We start from the raw sequence: 20,180 nt of genomic DNA, 5'->3' as shown, positions 1-20,180 counted from the left end.
AAATGTTCAAGGAGAAACTAAATAACTGAATCTTGAATACTATGCTGAGGCATTTTACATTGTAATGCCACAATAATGCACTATCCAATTTTATTTGTATTCAAAGGAGATACTCGCCCTATTAACAGCTTAACCATATAACAGTTGCCAAAGAAAAACATTCAAGACATGGATTCATCATTCAAAGATAGGATAAAGCAAGCTGCAGAAATTCACAGGCGAGAGAGGTATCTAATGCTGCACTTCCCTGCAGAGGGGAGCGTGGATGACGGGTGGGCAGAGGGGAGCGTCGGAGGCAGAGGGAAGTGTGAACGATGGCAGGGGAAAAACTGAGAGCTAACGGCTCTCTGTTTTGTCTCTGCGAAAAAATCCGAGCTCACAGCTCGGATTTTTTCACGGGTGAAATTTCACCCAAGATTACTTTGATGGGGTGGATGAAATTTAATCACGTTTGATACCGCGTGAGACGGGCGGATGAAATTTCACCCGCCCATACAAATTTCACCCTCCCCTCCACATTTACCCCGACAATCAAACGAGACCTTAATATAACTTTTGGAAAAAAAGAAAAGAGTTGGAAGTTCACATAATTGCCTCCATGGGCAGCGCTCCTCTTGGAATTCTAGTTCCGGACACTTAATTTTAGGTAAAAAGTTATCTTCTATTAGGTTTTGTTTTTTTTTTTTTAAAACAATGTTAGGAAAACCCATCTTTGGCAAAAAACCCTCAAGGTGTATCATGTTACGACTTACTTAGGGGTCAGAATAGATGTATTGTATACCTTTCGGCTCGAATGTTATGTCTGCCATAGTCTTATTGGGAGTAACACACTGGGACCATTGGTCGCATTAGATTACCGCAAATCTCGATCCACTGTGATATGAGATCTTTTTCAAGTCCTACCCCCATTCGATTTCAAATCCATGTTTTTTTATATTAAAACATAGATTTGAAATCCATGTTAGGGAGAATGCTGAAATCCGCAGTTTGATACAACTGTGGATTTTAACTATCATGGATTTGAGATTGATTTAAGATCTGTGGGGAATCAAATGTAACCGTAGTGACACATTTATGTGTTTGTGTATGCGTGAGTGGTAGTTGTGGTTTGATGTGACATTGCCATATGACAGATTAGGTACGAGATGCTTGAAAGTGAAAACTTGGGATCCTATGAAAGGAAAGGGTCATGAAACTCTAAGAACAATGCTCACCATCCAGTTGCATATGATGAACTCAACAGTAGTCATTACTTATGAGCGATGACATCTTTAGTCGTTTGAGTGATTATATTATTGCATCTTACTCTAGGACATCTCATTGTTCGATTCACTATTACATTATGTATAACAACATAGTCAAAAATTTGTTTCACACCAGTTACATATTCTAAACTGTCTTTTCTTTTTGTAATCAAAGTTTCATTATTTATCTTTTAATGAACCTGCACATATCCTTCTTGCAAAGTTTCACGGCAAAAAACTACCAGAAGATGATGGCGATATGTTGTTGTAAAAATTTGGATATATACCTACAAGCATATTATTACCTAAAATCATATAAAAAAAGGGGGCTAGGAGACTGAGGAACCAACCCTTTTAAGCTTCAAGCCATCCAAAAATATACTTAAAAATGTCGATGATATAATGCCGTAAAGGTATTACCAACATTTGGAGTAAACACATCAATGAGTTTTACTGACTCAAGCGACAAACGTTACAGTCACATGTCAGTAAAATTTTGTACTTTTTACTGACATCAAGAATATGACATCGGTAAAAATTGCCTTTTACTGATGTCTAGCTTGCCGACGTTGGTAAAATGTAAATTTCAACAACATAATGTAGCCACGCATCGCTGACATTGGTGAAAATTCATATTCACCGACATTTGTTTTTAGAAAGTCGGTAAAAGTCATCGTTCACCACTTGAGATTTTCCACACGTCAGTAAATCCTTTTTTTTTTTTTGGAGGTAGTGTCCTCGATGCTTCAGCTTTGCCAAAGGTACTTTTGCTCTAAATTGATTTTAAACAAATTTCTAAAATGGTAAAATATTAACCTTTTCTTATCTTTGAGAGCTTTAGCGACTAGATTGCTGGTTTATGGATTCAAAACTTATAATATTATTGAGTATGTTTTTGCACTGGAAGACATCATAGCCAAGAGGGGTTGTAAGGGCCATGTTCTCCCAAGATTTTGCAAAACAAAATTTTACCTTTTTAAATCTTTTAGGAATTCTAAAAATTTTCAAAATACAATAATTGGCCTTTTTAAAAATTTTGAAAAATATAATTCGACTTTCTTAAAAAAAAAAAATCTGTTTTTGCCCTAACTAAGCCCCCTAAAAATGCTAATGCGCCATAAGTTAAAACTTAACATCATGTTCGTTCGTGTTTGCATGCAGGAAAAGGGTACATGTAGGAAGAGAGTCCGTTGCTTAAAATTTATTATCATAATATAATATTTATTATCACGTCATATCATAATATTTTTATGCGAAATATAGTATGACAAACGAGTTATTGTTAGTGACGGACCAAACCAAAAAATTTTTGTTTACAAGGGCAAGTCATACTCTAAAATTTTGATAGGGAGCTGAAATATATATATTTTTTAAATTTTATATAGATTTAATGTTTTTTTTTCAAATTACATGTGTCTTTTTAAAAAAAAGTTGAGTTTTGATGTTGCTTTAAATTTTGATTATTAAATTTTTGATTTGGATCTAAATTTGGAATTAGACTGAAAGTAGAATTTTAGATTTGAATCTCTTCGAACATGAGTTTATAGATTCATTTTAGATAGAAATTTGTTTTGGGTTTAGGATCTAAAAATTTAAATTCAAAAAACTGAAAATTTTGTTATTTCAAAAAATTTGAGATGATAACTGCCGGTTTTGAGAGGAGCCAATCTCAGCTATGAGGTGAGTGCATTAAACGTACCAGTTTGACGGACCGACTCGGGTACAAGCGAGCCTAAATCGAGCCAGTGCAGCGAGGTAGGTTAAGTTCGCCGCTCGCCAAAGACAATCCCTTTCGTGTGGGAGAAGTCTGTGGCGCTTGGCAGGAGCTGGTGAGCTGTTGCGGCCTTTAAAAGGGTGGGGGTGAAGGTAACCGATCGTGACTCCGGCGGTTCTCCAGCAGCCCGGCGATCTCCCTCGAACCAGATAGGCCGGAAACCCTAGATCTCGCTCTTTCTCTCTTTGTGCTGTGTTAGGGTTTCGTTGGTGCTAGGAAGGGCTTGGGGATCGGGAAGAGAGAGGGCGCGGAGGCCGTCATTGCCGAAGCGTCGGAATGGATGTGATCAAGACGCAGCAGATATCTTCTCGGCCGGTGGAGAAGGTCGTTGTCCACCCGCTCGTCCTCCTCAGCATCGTCGATCACTACAACAGGGTCGCGAGGGACACAAGGAAGCGAGTCATCGGCGTCCTCCTTGGGAGCTCTTTCAGGGGCGTCGTCGATGTTACCAATAGCTACGCTGGTACGCCTCTCCTTTATTCCTTGCGCCCTGTCCCTTTTTTGCTTGCATTGCCTTTTTCTTAGACATCGGAATTTCTTAATGTTCTTGTTTTCTGCTGTTTGATTTCTACTTGGGGATTCGGTCGGAGTTAATGTGTTTCATTCATTTAGGGTTTCTTGTGGGATTGTAAAGCATTTTCCTGTTTCTGTTCGTTGATGAGCTTCAAGTTTTATGCATCTTTTATTGACTGTTCTCGGGTTTTCTTCTTTGCCGTCGAGGGTTGGGACCGTTCGTATGAGGAAAATTAACTGCTATGTGCAATTTGTTGGAATGTGGAAACAGACCAGTCTGTGGTGTTGAACTTTGAGACGTGAGATATGATTAGAAGAAGTTCAGGATCTTGAGTAAGAACTACGCTTAGAATTTGAGGTTTATCTATTGATGAACTTTCTACTTTCACTCTGCTACTTTCTGAAGAGCCCGCTATTTGAATGAACAAAATCTTATGAGCCTCCATTTGATGATTCTGTATGCATGCTTGTATTGCCACTGGTGTTCTGTGCCTTGCAGAATTTTGTTTGACATGGTTGAATCATACTTCTTAGCCAGCTCAGTAGAGCACTTAACTGGTCGACCATTACAAATATAATGTTGGATGTGCAGCACCGAGTCACTACTTACTATTATACTATTCCTTTCTTCCACCTTGTTGAGTGTCTCAATTTTTTCTTAACAAGTGATTAGCTACAAAAGGATTTTGTTTAGATGAACATGCCACCTCTTCATTTTCATAATTAATTAGGTTCCTGAGGTGCACCCTCACTGGACTTTTTTTTTTATCTAAATCATAGTTTGGCAATTGCAGTACCTTTTGAAGAAGATGACAAGGATCCCGGCATCTGGTTTCTTGACCACAACTATCACGAGTCAATGTTTGGGATGTTCAAGAGGATAAATGGTATCTATCTTCTTAAACATTTCATCTTGCTTTAATTTGTTAGTGTCTATTAGATATGCTTCTTTCTTAAACAAAGGAATTTCAGGGTGACAAATTTGGTATCTGCGTTTTCTGACAACATTATTTTTGCACACCTCAGCAAAGGAACATGTTGTGGGTTGGTACAGCACAGGCCCAAAATTGCGTGAAAATGATTTGGATGTGCATGGATTGTTTCATGAGTAAGATTCTGCTTCCATTCTTCCACATTTTATCTCTTTCTTTATTATCATTATTGCTTTTCTTCTTGAAGAGTACAAGGCAAATAGCTTAGTGTCATCTCCTGTTTACTTCTATGTCCATTTATCACTATCATGCAATTCCTACTGTCTATTTTGTTATCCATTGTTTAATTGAAATGTCATTTGTAATTGAATCTGTTTCAGTCTTGTATTCGTTCAGTTGACATATTCTTGACGCTTAAGATGTTACTTCTGCAATTGTCTTAATTGTTTGCTTACTTGGCATTCTCCACAGACTTGTGATGATGCGGTGCTCTGGCGTCTAATGTCTGTGTCATTGTGAATTGTGATTACCGCATAAAGGCTAACTCTGTTATTTTTGCATTAGTTAGAGATTTCTAATTTTGGATAATTGTTTTTTAACTGTAAATCCTCAGTCTGCTAGGCCCTTATCATCTGTAATGATCCATGCATCTTTTAAGTTGTAGTTTGGCTTCTTTAACTTTCAATTTATTCAATTCCTATGCATATCTAACTTGGGGTAACTTCACTTAAATCATAAATTTCATATCTTGTGCTAAGCAAGAGTTGGACCATCTGGTGTAGTTTATTACGAAATGATGGTTTTGATGATTTTTTTTTAAATTTTATTTTGCCAGTTATGTTCCTAATCCCGTTTTGGTCATCATTGATGTACAACCAAAGGAATTGGGCATACCCACTAAAGCTTATTGTGCAGTTGAAGAGGTGAAAGAGGTGAGAGAGTGCTGCTGCCCTGCTGTATTTCCTTTTTTTACACTTACCTTTTGCAGGTTTTTACTTACCTTCTATTTTTGTTGAACAGAATGCTACCCAGAAAAGCCAGAAGGTGTTTGTTCATGTGCCATCGGAGATTGCTGCACATGAGGTTGAGGAAATAGGTGAGAAAATTTGTCGGAATTTAACTATCTGTTTGAAAATTCTGTTCAGAGTTGTAAATAATTGGCTAATAACTTATTGTCAAACATTAAACTATTGCGGAAGCTCGGATAAAAAACTCAAAATATCAATTGTATCATATATCGTGGTTGTTTCTTCTTCAGATTAAATGTGATTTCCAAGTCAGGCCCTAAATTTTTTTGTGCAGCTACTGAAAATTTACTAAGTTCCTTGAATTTCAGCCTGCATTGCTGTCATATCCTTAAATTTCCTGACTATTATCAGTGCACTAACTGCAAATGAAGTATAAGCTTAATTGTTGCGAATCTTTTACTTTGGAATTCCTTTTTTTGTCAATGCAATTCACCATTGCAATTCCATAATGATATACTCCATGTTTTTCCTTTATTTGGCCTTACATTTGACCCCATTTTTTTTACTTTTGCGATAATTTCTACTTTAGGCCTAGGTGCTTTCGCTCTGAAGTGATTTAGCTTTATTATGCGTGGCCAACTTGTGAGTAGAATAATATGCATTTTCTACTGCATCCTATGCAATATGCATATAGCAGATTTAGTTTGATTATCTATGATAGCTTAGTAGCTAAGTCACCTGAGTGCGGGGTGCGGCAAATCCCAAAAAAGTATCAGTGCGGGTGCAGATTATATATATATATATATATATATATATATATATATATATATATATATATAATTTCAACCAAAACTAAATAACAGTGAACAAAAATAGTTGGTAGAAATCAAAGATTAAGCGTTACTCGTTTGTCATTAGACTCATAAGGATTTGTTAGACTTAAAACTCCTACAAGTACAAACAAAAAAGCTATGACTAATATATAACTAATAAGTAATAACTAATATATAACTAAGAAGGAGCACCAGAAATTGCATATTTATTAAACTTTCAGCCCCATTCAGTCATTCCGTAGCATGTAAACCCATGGAGGTTATGTGAATACTAGTGCATTCAGTGAATGAAGTCAGCACTACATGCACTGCAGAAAATTAGTGAAACAAGGAACAATAGGCTCGGTGAAAAGATAAACAGAAGCATGGGGAATAGGGCAGAAACAAGACGGTGAAATGAAGGGTACGTCATCGATTCAACATAAAAGAAATTGATAAGATCATAAGAACAACACTGATTGAAGGTTATGAAGAAGATTAATTAAGAAATTAGATTAGGCAACCATGATTTACATTAAAGCCCTAAATTTTATAAAATAAACAAGAAAAGTGGACGGAAGTTGTCGCCGGAGGAGCTGTTGCCAGAGTTGTAGCTGGACAAGAGGCTGGCTGTCACAGTCACCAGGGCACTGTAGCAGTCGCAGGAAGAGCATCGGCTGAACAAGAGGCTGTCACCAGAGGTCGGATGCACAGCCCATAGAGTGGCATCACTTCAAACAGGGTTTTCTAGATGAAACCCGTCGCTGGCTCGTCGAGGCTTATGAAATGAAATTAAAAAAAAATAAAAATTAGAAGTGCCGACAAATATGACATCCCCGTACTTTGACCACACCTGACTCACCTTTGACCTGGGTCGGGTGTGTGTCCAGATGATTCCCCCGCGTCGCTGCCGATTCCGTTGATGCGAGTGCAGGCACCCTTCAGGGCATCCGGCTGACTGAGCTTATTAGTGAATCAAGTCCTACAAGTGGAGCAATCACCTGTTATTGTGTGGAGTTATTTTGTTTTCCTGTTTGTTCCGTTTTGGGTTTAAAATCTACTATCATTAATTTGTTTACTTTTACCTATGATAGACTATCCTATAAAAAAGTGTTTGTGGCTATCAGTCTCATTAGAAAGAGATCTCTCCCTATTGAGAACGATATAAAATGTGGCATTTGTCAATAAGAACTGGCCATGACAGACATGTTTTCGGGGTAGGAAATACTTTGAGTAGTTGTGCCTCGGCCTGGTGTTCTACATCTCATACTTTACAACATTTCCTTGACCACCTACTCAAGTCTTATATGAATATGCAGGAAGAGTTTCTCCTAGGTGTGTGTGGCAGTTATGTTTGTTTGTGAGAACAAAATCCTCATCTAGTCTGTCGGGGAGTTGGTACACTTGTGTGGATTCAGGTGATGGGTACAAGAGACAAAGAGAAAGAAAGGAAGCAATGTTCAATTAGGAATGGACATGAATTTGCTGAGTAACATGGGTATGGCAAAATGGTGGTCATACCCATGTTGGTACGAGGACATGAGCAAGCAGGCATGGGGACACATCTTGACACATTTCCCAATATTTAGAACATTTAATGAAAAAAATTTGATGCTTATGTTGAAAAAAAAGCCAATGAGTGAGAGAGAGTGTGTGAAAGAAGAGAGAGAGAGAGAGAGAGAGAGAGAGAGAGGCCATGCAGCCCAAGTGCTTCTGAAAGGTAGATTGTAGAAGTACCCGTGTCCCCGTGACATGACACTGGTGCTGGCATGGGACACTGCAGATGTAATTTTTTTGGTATATTCTTTGTATTTTTTATATGTTCTTGATCTATTTTAGCATTTTGTGTTCAGTAATATATATTATATAAATGTAAACCCATGTCATAGAATACTCGTTTTTTTTTTTTGAAAAAAAATGTTTTGAGAACTTCAAAAATAGGTCCACCTAAAAGAACCCATCTATTTGAATTTTGAAAATAGATGCCAAAATGAAAAATGCCAATAAACATTAATAAATACAGTTTTAGGCTTTTAGCAAATTTTTTATCTTACATAATTCATATCACTGCATTTTATTTTTAGTTTTTTAATTTTTCTTTTAAAGTTGCCAAAATTTTCTTGAAATTTTCAACTGTGCTGTATTATATTTGAGAAAAATCTCATAGTTTAAACTTTACAACCTGTAAACACTATTTGTGACGATGTAAATAATGAAGTTATGTGTTTATTTGGTTAAAATCTTATTATATATGATTATATGTGCACATATACATACATACATACATATATGTTTTTACGCGTGCGTGTGTACGGCCAAGTTTTTTGATAAATACTTCACATCCTTCCCATATGGGTGCTCATATCCGTACCATGTGACATAGGCGAGAAGCTATGTCACACGGGTACGGGTACACGGACACCGCAATTTTCAAAATTTTAGGATACGCTGACACGACGAATATTATATTCTAAAAAATTAAAAATGATAATACATTAAACATAATAAAAAGATGCAAAAAACATATAATGAACATAAAATTTAAGAAATAAAACAATACAAGAAAGTATAAACATGCAGATTTATTTCTAGGTAATGTAAAACAGTCCTCAATGAGAAGCGCAATGGAGTGCAGAACTGTTACAAGCACTAAGGCAAAATCCCCAAATCGGCAAAATCCCCAAATCCCCAAATCAAACAAACAAAAAAAAATATCGCACATAGCATTGAAGAATAGGATGAAGATCGACGAATTTAACCGTCCAATCTTCAAAAGAAAACATCCCCAAATCAGCAAGAAAAACGCAAGTGAAAAAAACCCAAATGCCTAAATGAAATCCTAACTTCTAATATCGAAAAGAAAAAAAAAAACACTTACCTGTCTGTCGCCGTCGTCGGCTGCCGCTGGACGCCACCGGATGTCGCCTTCGATCGCCGGAGCTTGTCGCAGTCACCCACCATTGCCTAACTCTGCTGTCGCCACAAGGAGTCGAGGGTAAAGGTCGACCGTCGAGGGTAAAGCATAAAACGAAATCGAGGATTAAAACATAAAATCGGGTTATGAAAGTGGTTTGGATCGGGTCTGACCCAAACCCGATCTAAAACGTATCTTGTCGTGTCCAAGTGTCGGGGTCCGCGTGTCGGAGTGTCGACACCGGTACGTGATCCAGATTGCCGTATCCGTGTCACAAGCGAGAAGAGTGTTGGGGAGAGAGAGATATTTTGAGGGATGGATTTTTGTGGAATTGTCCCCTTTTTTTATTTGCTTTGTAAATTTTCTCTAACCCCATTCCAAAGGGCTTATAGAAAAAAAAGTTTCAGAACTTGCAGATAAATGTTGGAGAAACTTGCAAGCTTTTAAAAAATGCTCATTAAAAATACCATCGTCTCTCTATACCTATAATTCTCAAAATTGTCGTGTTGTACCCGTATCGCCCTACCCTTACCTGTACTCATATCCATGTGACTTAGTGAATTCATACTACCAGTTGGGTTGGGCAAGGATAATCATGCAGGTCTTATTGTGACATAAAAGAGCAGCCTGCCATGCCAGGCAGGTTGGGTTCCTCTATGGTTGTCGGGGATCCCTTGGCAATGAGACTGTAAGAATTTTTGGTTGTTAAAGCAAATGGCGGGGTGAAGTATGAACTTATTTCGTAGAATTCATAAGAAAGACTGTTGGTGGTCATGGAGCCAAGTAGACTCCTGCAGATTTGACCCTCAACCTGGAACCAATCTCCTAGTGGTTGTGCCACCATGTTGTAGAATGGGACCTTGTGAGGAGCCTTAGATCTCTAGGGTGGTGAAACCTAACAAAGGATCACAGCCACATAACGTAGAATCTGTAGGTACAGGAAACTTGGCCAAAATATTAACACCCAAGCGGCCCTGCACACACAATCCTATCCTTTTCTGAGCTAACCCCATCATTGCATTTAGACAGCCATCCTTGGAATTCTAAGGAACTCCTCCCTTTTGAGGTGCCCACAACGGTGCATAAATAGCAGGTTTGATGCTATGATGAGATGCAATCACATTTCCTGTATGATTCCATATAAGTTCTTGATACTTTTTTTTTTTGGTTTTTACTTCTGGATTTTTAATTTGAATATCTTTCCCATATGTCAGTAGCTGATTTTGATTGGTTGCATTTTTTTGTACTCTAACTGGGGATGCTCTTGGTTATAACATTGTTTATCAAATTTAATGCTCATATTGTTGCAGTATCACCCTTGTAACAGTCGGTTTAGTTTTCAATTTTCATAGTTAAGTAGAGCACTCTCTATGGTTCTGCAGGTCTCTTTGATGTATAAGACTATAACGTGTCACTTATTTGTCCTCCCTGAGTTGGACTATTACTTGTGTCTGATTAAATGCCATAACTGGTTGCAGGCGTGGAACACCTGCTTAGGGATGTTAAAGATACAACCGTCAGCACCCTCGCCACAGAGGTTTGAAAAAATTTGGCTCATCCTTATTCTGTTGCCCTTGAGATTGAGCTTGGTTGTCTTGTGCTACATCTTACTCATTCTTTTGTGCAGGTTACTAGCAAACTGACAGCATTGAAAGGGCTTGATGCTCGACTTCGGGAAATACGTGGTTACCTGGATCTAGTTATTGATGGAAAACTTCCTCTAAATCATGAGATTCTCTACCACTTGCAGGTGCATTTACTTTTTAATTGGTGTGGTGCTTTTTCTCTCTCACTGCATGCCATAGCAACACAGTTGTCAACATCATGCATAGTTGGCGAATCAATTCTATCTATCAAATGATGTGAAGTTTAATGTTTCTTGATTTTGTTTTGAAGTTCATTATGAATGTCTATTTTTTATTGTCTCCAATATTGCTTCAGACTGTTTACCATGCGGAAGTGTTGGCCTATTATGTGATCACTGTTCTCAGGGAGGTCCTTTGTCTCAAGAAAGGAATGCTTCAACATGAATATTCTTCCACTCATGCCTTATTGGTAGGGGTTTATAAATTCTAGTATAGGGAACTGACAGGAATAAAAAGTCAAAAGAGTTCTATTATCAAAACCTCCTAAATGCAGTAGTGATCTTTGTTTCAGTTGCTTTGGTCGATCCTATTCCCAGAGTGCCGTCATTAGTTGTTTTTGACAATCCTGTTCATATCGTGGCTTCTCTACTTTATCTTTCTTTCACTTTGCAATTAACTGGTCTAAAAGATTCTGTAGATACAACTCCTTTTAAAAATTTATGCATTTAGGTGTTCTATATTTTGTCAGGCAGGTGCTTGTGCTTTCATTTTGGTCAGAGCAGAATGTCAAGGACATGATTTGCTTGATGTCCTGAAGACTGGTCACTTCATTTGATATTTGGTGTTGCATGTTGATAGGGATTATCTGCGTGCAGACCTTTTGGACTTATATCAAATGTAGACTAGCATCCAACTGCCCATCGAAGTCATTTGCCCTATGCCCTGCTTATGCATTCCTTGAGCTTATTAAATTCTTGCTCACATCCCGCTGAATCAGACTGGTTCTGATGCCTGGTTGCACCAAGCTTTTTCTTACCAAATTTTCTCTTGTTGACTGACTAATCCCAGGATGTGTTCAACCTGCTTCCCAATTTGAATGTTAATGAGTTGATCAAGGCATTCTCTGTGAAGACAAATGATATGATGCTTGTGATCTACCTCTCATCCCTCATTCGAAGTGTCATTGCATTGCACAACTTGATAAACAACAAGGTACTTCCATCGCGTCACTAGTTCAGTCGATGTTTGCAGATGTGAGTTTGTTATTTGTGACGAATTGATTTTTTTGTGGTTTATGACAGATACTCAACAAAGAACACGAGAAAGCTGAAGATGCGAAGCCTATGCCAATTCCTGCAGCAGCAGGAAGCTAAGCTGCTCAGCCTTGGTCTGGATGTGTCACGGTTATTTTCTGCAGCAAAGTGCTAGTTCGCAATTGCATTTTGTGCCGAAGTTGGCTGCTGCAAATTGGTGTTGGCTCTTGTGAGAATTTTGTATTGATCTTTATTTCAGAAACTACGCCCTCATGCAACTTGCCACCAGAACCAACATCCGAGTGCTTCAATGACTAGTTGATTCTAGTAGAATCGTGTAACTTAGAAACTGTTAGGGCTTCCAGACGTGAATTGTTTTTGTTGGAATTAAATATGGATCATGACAAGAAGGCATGCTTAAGATGTTAAAGGAACTGAATTTTCCATTCTTTTCCTTCTGTAAAATCACTGAAAGACGCGTTTATTGTATTTCTACGTTGGTAATTTCTCTGTCTGCAGGGTTTTGTCCAAAATTCAGTTCGAAGCAAGGCTGCTGAAAGGATGAACTTAGTTTGTTGGATGGGCTTGTCTGAGTTCCAACGGAGCATGTTAATGTAATAAAAATTGTTGCTTCTGGAATTCTAACACGATCTCTGCCACCCGGCTGAAGGAGGTCAAGAAGTTGGGTATTCGTGTGAGTTAGCATGACACTGATGAGTCCTTTCTCTACACGTTATGTTCTTTTACAATGTTCATCATCATTTTAGATGAAGGTTGGGTTGGCGGGTCCGTGACAGTTTAGTTTGATTCTTGTAGGTGGATTCTCCACTCGGGAAATGCCATAATTTTCAGCTGAAGGTAATTATGCTAACCGGGTGCGTTCAGTAAGAGGATATCATACCCTCTAAAACTGTGATAAATTGTCCTTTCACTCTGTGGTTAACGTGTGAGGTTTGAAGTCCATCCGATCTTATGATTTTAACCGGATCATGCCTCTTATACTTTAAAAGCCTAATTGGGGTCGATATCTTTTCATCCGAATCGTTTTTTAATCGAGGAAAACTTCGGACCATCCCCGGTCTTTTTTTTTTTTTTTTTCCTTAGTCTACTTGAACCCAACGATTCAAAATAAGACAGCAGTCGTTCCAGTCATTGCCGGATCCAGTAGACATCGGAGTCACGGACGGTCTATTTTTTGTTTCTTTCTCCGGACCCAGCAATGTTGATTTTAAGATAGAAACCAATCCATATGTTTTTATTACTAGTTTAGCGCAGGAGGAGGCGTTTGATAATCCTACGGAGGGTGAAGTTCCATACATGAAATTAACAAAATAATTTCACCCCATATGACATACCCAAGCTTATCTTCCGAAAGAAAAAAAAAGTCGGATCCCCATGACAGGGTGTTTATTTTCTTTTTTCGTTCAAAAAATTATCTTTTGTAGTGCCACAAAGAGTGATTTATTCTTTGAACTTGTCAGTACACCTTGGTTTAAATTATAGCTTGTGTGGATACACTTCATTTCATGATATGAGGTCTCATCAATCATCATATTCTATCCTACTTGACTCCTAGTAAGGTTGAGCACTATATCCGAACCTAGGCGTAGAATTGGTGCATTTTTACTGCCACAAGAACATTGATTCCATGAAAATCGAATTCAAGAGCATAACATTTATGGGAATCGAACTCATGATGATAAGAGTAGAACTCATGTTGGCGTAGATGTTTAATCCCGCCAACCCCGGCACCATAGCTATAACTAAATTGGTGCATTATTAGTGCCACAACTCAGGAGCGTAGCATCTAATCGAACTCAGGAACACAGCATCCATGAAAATGGAACCGTGCCCCTTTATGGATGAGACTGAAATGCAAGAAACAGATGGCGTTGAAAGAAAGAACCAAGAAGGGGTCTCATTACTTGCGTCCGTCCAGATTTATACCCTACGACAATGGCCTAGTCGACGAAGGAGTTCGGGTTCGAAATCCCGAACGACACTGCTGGGAGGGTGACCCATCGTCTATTTCCCCATTTCTACTCGCTCCATTTGCGCCGATCGTCTGGTCTGTCCATCGCCGGTCGTCCTCCAGGAGCAGGAAGAGTTGATGGGGAAGGCATCGCGAGATAAGAGGGTACAGTGCTCTGTCCTCCAAGGACGGAAAGTTTTATCTGTTTTCGCCACTTTTTCCAGGGCAGATACTGGATGTGCTTTTGTTGGTGGTGTTTGGTTGCCTGACTAGTCCAATACGTGAATTCCTTCGCTAGGATATCTATTACCGGAAAGCCAAGGAAGAAGGTTGGCGCGCTCGCAGCGCATTCAAGCTCCTTCAGATCGATGAAGAGTTCAACATCTTTGAAGGTAGTGCTTTCGTTGACATATGCTCTCGTTTTCAGGTGGGAGTTCGTTATATTGTGGTTACTTGTCGTTCTGTCGTCGTCTTATGGTGTTTCATTTTTAATTTCTGTGGAAGCTCTGGTGCCTTAGTTTGCTTCTCTATGTAACGACTTGTGCGGCGAACCTCTCATGATTGGATTGTTGTCTCGTAGATGTAGTTAGTATCGGAGAGGTTCCTTGGTTTTGGGCTTGTGTTTGTGTAGATTGGTGTATATCAAGCTTACATCACGTGTACCCTTTCGGTCAACTAGCTCTTGATCATGTGGAAGTGTTGATAGTTCTGTATAACTCTGGTTCTGGAGACCTGCTGTTGAAAATCCAGTGTGATGTAGCTTTAAGGCATTTGATCGTAAAATTCTAATGAGTTTTGAAGCAATCTTTTTTATCCTAATCTTTTTGCCTCTTGAAGAGCCTTTCTTGGCAGATTTCAGTAGGTTCAAAAGTAGAAAGTCCCTGCACATTGTAGGTTCTTTATGCTGATTAAAATGTGAATAGAAATAGTTTCCATGATAAATCGCTATGTCTTTCGTGTGGATCGAAATTTACCCGACAAGGAATTTCACGACCTTAGGACTGTTATAGTCATGACTGCCGTTCACCGGGGCTTCAGTCCTCGTCTCCCCTGTCATCAGGCGCCACGAAAATGCCTCCTTCCTTGTCAATGCTTAGTAAAATATTAACACCAAATAGTTGTTGCCATTACTAAATCCAGTGGTCTAGTGAGGTAAACGATGTTTATTTTTGTGAAATAAATAACCACTGATCACAGTAATCTTTGTGCTGAACATACGGAAGTCTATCCTCTGCAAACATTTGTATGAACCGTTTAGTTAATTTAGAGGGTGACACTTTTGTCTCTTGACTGTTGCTTTCTATCTTCGCTGGGATGTAATTATTTCAACTTTCGGTCCAATCTGTTCAATGTAGTGTTCTTTGTTGACCGATGTTCCTTTACATACATGCTTCTATGGTACTTCTATTGGCCATGATCTTCTTTTGGAGGGTCCTAGTGTCCTTTCTGTGATCCAGATTTAGGATTGTTGTTAAGATATCTTTTTGTATTGTTCTTAAATAATTTATATTTTTTTGCAGGGGTGAAGCGTGTAGTAGATCTTTGTGCGGCACCTGGCAGTTGGAGTCAGGTGATTCTTTTGGAGGATCTATCTCCATCTTATGCCTCACAGTTTGATTTGTTTATTCTGAAGTTAGGCCAATTATAAGCATTAGTCAGTTGCTATGTTAGTTACTGCTTCATTGCTAACTAGGTTAGTTACTAGTTCATAAGTAAATGCACTCACAGTGTGTTTCCTGCCATCCACATCCACATGCATTCCACATGACCTTTCTGTATTTGGTAGTCTGGAGTACGGTCTGTCATGAGCTGTCATGGGCTATTGGTAAGCTTGTACAACCTACTAAATGTTTCATCAATTATCTGTCATGTTGGTAGTATGGGAAACATCTGTTTTTAAGTTCGGTTCTTATAGTTCTCATCTATCTTTGAAAAATGAACCTTCAGGATCTGTAAGTGTCTGTGTGCCTGTGCAATATAGTATTTCAGCTGAACTTCTGTGGCAGTGCGAGCCACAGTATTCTGGGTAGTTATTGGTGTTGGTCCACTGAGTGTCAAACTTAACTCACTTAATACATTTTTGGTTCCAACTTTTTGCGTAGTTTATACTGGTCACCTAAAGTGTCTGCTTTTAAGGGTTCACTGATAAGTATATTTCTAAGTCATTATTTGCTGGTCAACTGTTACCTTCAAATTGCATTAGACTTCTAGTTTGTTTCCATATCTTCATTTCTGCAGCAATTTGTCCAGTTTACAGAGTTCTATTGGTCATTTTCGTCTCTATGTCATGCCTTATACCATATGACGTACTGCCTAAAAACCATTTGATAACCTAATCTAGTTTTTTTCATAAAGGTACTGAGTCGAAAGCTTTATCTTCCTGCCAAGCAAGCATCAGAATCAAGGTATGCCTGAGGTCCTGCTTGAGATTGTCTGATCTGCCTGTGTGTAGTTTGTAAGCTTGAATTCATTAGCCTTCATTAACTTTAGTACTTCTGATGACATGTTATTTTAATTTTACCAGTATCAGTTTTCCATCAACTTCATGGAGACATTCTTGGTTTTAGTGGATAACTGAGTTAGTTTTTCCTCGTTGATGTACAATGATTTCCATTTTGTCATTTCTGGGGCTGTGGAGTCAATTTTGTTTCATCATGAACCACCTGAACATGCAGTCTTTGAAGAAATCATGATAATGCTTCTTCAAACAGTAATTCAGCTTTTGGAGGTTTATTAGACATTTGATGTTCAAATGCTATGAGATTCTATATCAGCAAGTTCCCTGTTGTGCTTATGGTGTCTATTCTTGTCTTGTGTCAAAATTTCTTGAGAAAACTGTGACAAGGCCTGAATTGATTGTGTCAGTGTCTAAGCAGTTGAGATTTTTTTTTCCAATTGTTATGTGGGAAACACACCTGGAATCATTGTCTTGATTGTGCTGGGTTTTATTTCCTGTACTTATAGTCGTCAACCGACTGTGAAATTTCATGAATCTCCTGCTGGAGACTAGTGATCATGGTTTCAGACTGTCAGTCTTCTTCTTTCATCTTGAGCCACATGCTATTTTTCCTTGCGTGTGCTATAAATTGTCGCTATGTGCAATTTGCCAACTTGGAATTTGAAATAATAAAGATAATCAGAACGGTTAACTGCATCCTCTTTTTTCTCTATAACCTGTAGAAACAAATTTTTTATGATGACCAGATTATTCTGGTTTTGCAGTGAGGAGGTTGAACTCCCGCTTATTGTTGCTATTGATCTTCAACCAATGGCTCCAATTGATGGTGTTATTCAAGTGCAGGGAGATATTACCAATGCTCGGACAGCTGAAGTGGTAAGAATCTGTCTAATCTGATTCTTATGTGGTGTGTCATGGACATAGCAAAACAAGCTTACACATTAAAACATGAAGTGTCTGTAATGTTTATTAGTGCTGGTTGAGTTCCTGATGTCTGATATGTTTATTCTGGAAAAAAGAAGTGCAACTCACTGAGACCTTGTGTGTGCACGTGTGCAAGAAAATCATGTGAGAAAATAAAACAACCAGTTGCATTCCTGTGATATTTCATGATTCTTTAGAGGAATATACACCACAACCAGTGGCGTAAAACAATTGAACACAACCTCTCTCTCCCTCATCATGGTGAGATCATATTTCATTGATCTCATCCTTTTGTGTATGGTCCAGGAGATAGCTGTTCTCTTTTTGTACTCCTCTAGTTGCGTCAATGATTTTGTGGTTGACATTTACAATGTTCTTATCAGGTTATAAAACATTTTGATGGATGCAAGGCTGATTTGGTAGTCTGTGATGGTGCTCCTGATGGTGAGATATACTTTGGCTACTTGTTGCATTTGTAATGGTTCCAAATTATTACTGCAATTCAAAATTAAGTTTCATTGCAGTTACTGGACTTCATGACATGGACGAATATGTACAGTCCCAGCTTATCTTAGCAGTAAGAGCAACTTCCTTCTGTTAACCTTCCTCTTGTTTCTGCAGAATTGTTTTGTTGCATCTAGAATTTTTGAAAAAGGTCAATGTTGCTAATGACAGCATAAAACCCCAAACCGAGGACCCTCATCCAACTGCCTATAGTTACATTGGCTTTATGCTAAGGGTGGACATTCATAGGAGTTGAACGTGGTTTGTCTGTCAAACAGGGCAGCCCTCTCTCATCATGTGAACACCCTGGGGTCGAGATCCATTGTTTGCGAAGAATTTTGTGGTTTCTGGGACTCACCTCCTGAAAATGCAATTTATGCATCAGATTAGGTATCTATTCTGTCTATGGTGATTGAAGATTTTCACTTTGTGTACAGGGGCTTACTATTGTTACTCATGTGCTGCGAGTTGGAGGGAGATATATTGCAAAGATATTCCGGGGTAAAGATACAAGCCTACTCTACTGTCAAGTATGGAAAGTTGTCATTTGAAAGGCTTATGCTAATATATCCATTTGTTTTCAGTTATTTGCGTTTTCATTTTTCCACCTCTATTTCGTAAAACTTAAAAGTACTTGACAATGCTGTTATTGATGGTTAATATGATATTTCTGTTTTCTTTTGCAGCTGAAGCTGTTTTTTCCTGTTGTTACTGTGGCTAAGCCAAAGAGCAGTCGTAATTCTAGCATAGGTTTGTTGATCAATGTCAGCTTTTTGGGTTTCTGATGGATAGTATTGATTCTCTCTATTAAGCCGTTTTTTTTTTTAATTTTTCCGTCATGTTATAAGCCTATGTTACTGCAATGCAGAGGCTTTTGTAGTTTGTGAGAATTACAGTCCTCCAGATGGATTTAATCCAAAAGACTTATACAAACTTCTTGAAAAAGTTGGCAGCCCTTCTGGTGATGTTTCAGGTACTCTCTCTCTCTCTCTCTCTCTCTCTCCTTCCTCTCTTCCCTGTGACCTTCTGGTGATGTCTCATGTACTGTTGACATGTGTGATGTGAGTGTGTCACACGTGACATGCATTTGCATCTGAGCCAAGCATCTGACTAGTATGCTTTTTGAACTAAGATTTCATGGTTGATACCTCACTTTCACTAGTATGTGCTTTTAAAGTTGCTCAAAGTCTGAATCACAGTATTAAATGATAATCATGAACACCAAATTGAAATATATAGGAAATACAGCAATTTTCCTGCAAAGTTAACCATTTGTTTTCTTTTTATCCTTTTCTCTCATTATTACTTTTATGTATTGGATTTTTATGAAACTGATGAGTTGAGTTTACAGATTGCAGTAGTGGGTGGTTGGAAGGACCAAACAAGGTTTACATCCCATTCCTGGCTTGTGGAGATCTAAGGGGATATGATTCGGATCGCTCCTATCCCCTTCCAGATGTTGAAGGGAGTTCTTATCAAAGTCTAGATCCTGTTCAGCCTCCAATTGCTCCACCCTACAGAACTGCGCTTGAACTAAAGAAGGCTGCCTGTCATGCCCCTAAAAACCTTGAAAAGCTCTCGCTGGATGAGTGATCTCAAGGTTATTAGTATCATCCTCACCGTTTTGATGGCAATGAATGAGAAAGGTTTCAACTTGCTCGTAGAGCATCTGCTTTTAACTGGACAAACCCTGGATTCCCTTTCTCGGCTTTCCTAAAGTCTACAGAGTGAAATAGTAGGGCGTCCTGGTTCAGCTTGGAGATATGGTGAACGCTGGTATAATCAGCTAACCACAGGATTTTCATTTTGTCTTGGCTGTAATTGACAGCCGTTAAGAGTTGTCAACAACTTCCAAATCTCTAAATTCGGTCTGTGTACTGATTTGATGTTTTGGCCTTGTAAAACCGATAATTTTTGCTCATCATATTTGAGAAAGTTCTTGGTGGTGCCGAGTACCAAGAAAAATTTGCAACTGCGGACCATGTCAGAGACTACTGTAGTTCGGCTATCCATAAAATATTGAAGATTGATGGGAATTATGTCAAGGAAATGAATGTTTAGTGCAATTGCTCTAGATTGACTTGGACTTTTGATGGTTTGGCCCAAGTATCAACTAAAATCGCTCTGTGTTCCTTGATGAAATTCTAGCTAGGCTATGCGCATACGGATTTAACTCTTGATCAGGCTACCTTTTTGGGTTTTTCTTCTGTTTTTTAACTGAATTCAATGGAATCTGGTTCCCCATGTAATTCAATTATCGAAATCCGAAGTAGGTAGATGCCCGTGGTACGACGGCGTGCTCGACTGAAGTTTCAACAGGTCAGGC

General features: G+C 38.6%; 2 protein-coding genes across 2 annotated transcripts; both read left to right on the top strand.

Annotated features, from left to right (window-relative positions):
- Nucleotides 1-3,024: 3,024 nt before the first annotated feature.
- Nucleotides 3,025-12,446, top strand: LOC116254320 (26S proteasome non-ATPase regulatory subunit 7 homolog A). The gene is made up of 9 exons (XM_031629651.2): nt 3,025-3,481; nt 4,326-4,418; nt 4,558-4,639; nt 5,299-5,395; nt 5,484-5,559; nt 10,636-10,694; nt 10,785-10,907; nt 11,812-11,955; nt 12,045-12,446. Exons 1-9 carry the CDS (start codon nt 3,295-3,297, stop codon nt 12,114-12,116), a joined length of 933 nt encoding a protein of 310 aa, XP_031485511.1. The 5' UTR covers nt 3,025-3,294; the 3' UTR covers nt 12,117-12,446.
- A 1,366-nt stretch (nt 12,447-13,812) lies between these two features.
- On the top strand, nt 13,813-19,920 carry LOC116254319 (putative tRNA (cytidine(32)/guanosine(34)-2'-O)-methyltransferase). The gene is made up of 11 exons (XM_031629649.2): nt 13,813-14,133; nt 14,267-14,360; nt 15,489-15,538; nt 16,324-16,373; nt 17,191-17,302; nt 17,734-17,794; nt 17,875-17,927; nt 18,292-18,384; nt 18,541-18,604; nt 18,723-18,827; nt 19,206-19,920. The coding sequence occupies exons 1-11, from the start codon at nt 14,107-14,109 to the stop codon at nt 19,445-19,447; spliced, it is 951 nt and encodes a 316-aa protein (XP_031485509.1). The 5' UTR covers nt 13,813-14,106; the 3' UTR covers nt 19,448-19,920.
- Nucleotides 19,921-20,180: the final 260 nt, after the last annotated feature.

Source organism: Nymphaea colorata, chromosome 5 (assembly GCF_008831285.2).
Source record: "Nymphaea colorata isolate Beijing-Zhang1983 chromosome 5, ASM883128v2, whole genome shotgun sequence".
Taxonomy (NCBI): domain Eukaryota; kingdom Viridiplantae; phylum Streptophyta; class Magnoliopsida; order Nymphaeales; family Nymphaeaceae; genus Nymphaea; species Nymphaea colorata.
The sequence above is the reverse complement of the archived record's forward strand: the minus strand, read 5'-3'. Positions and strand labels throughout refer to the sequence as shown.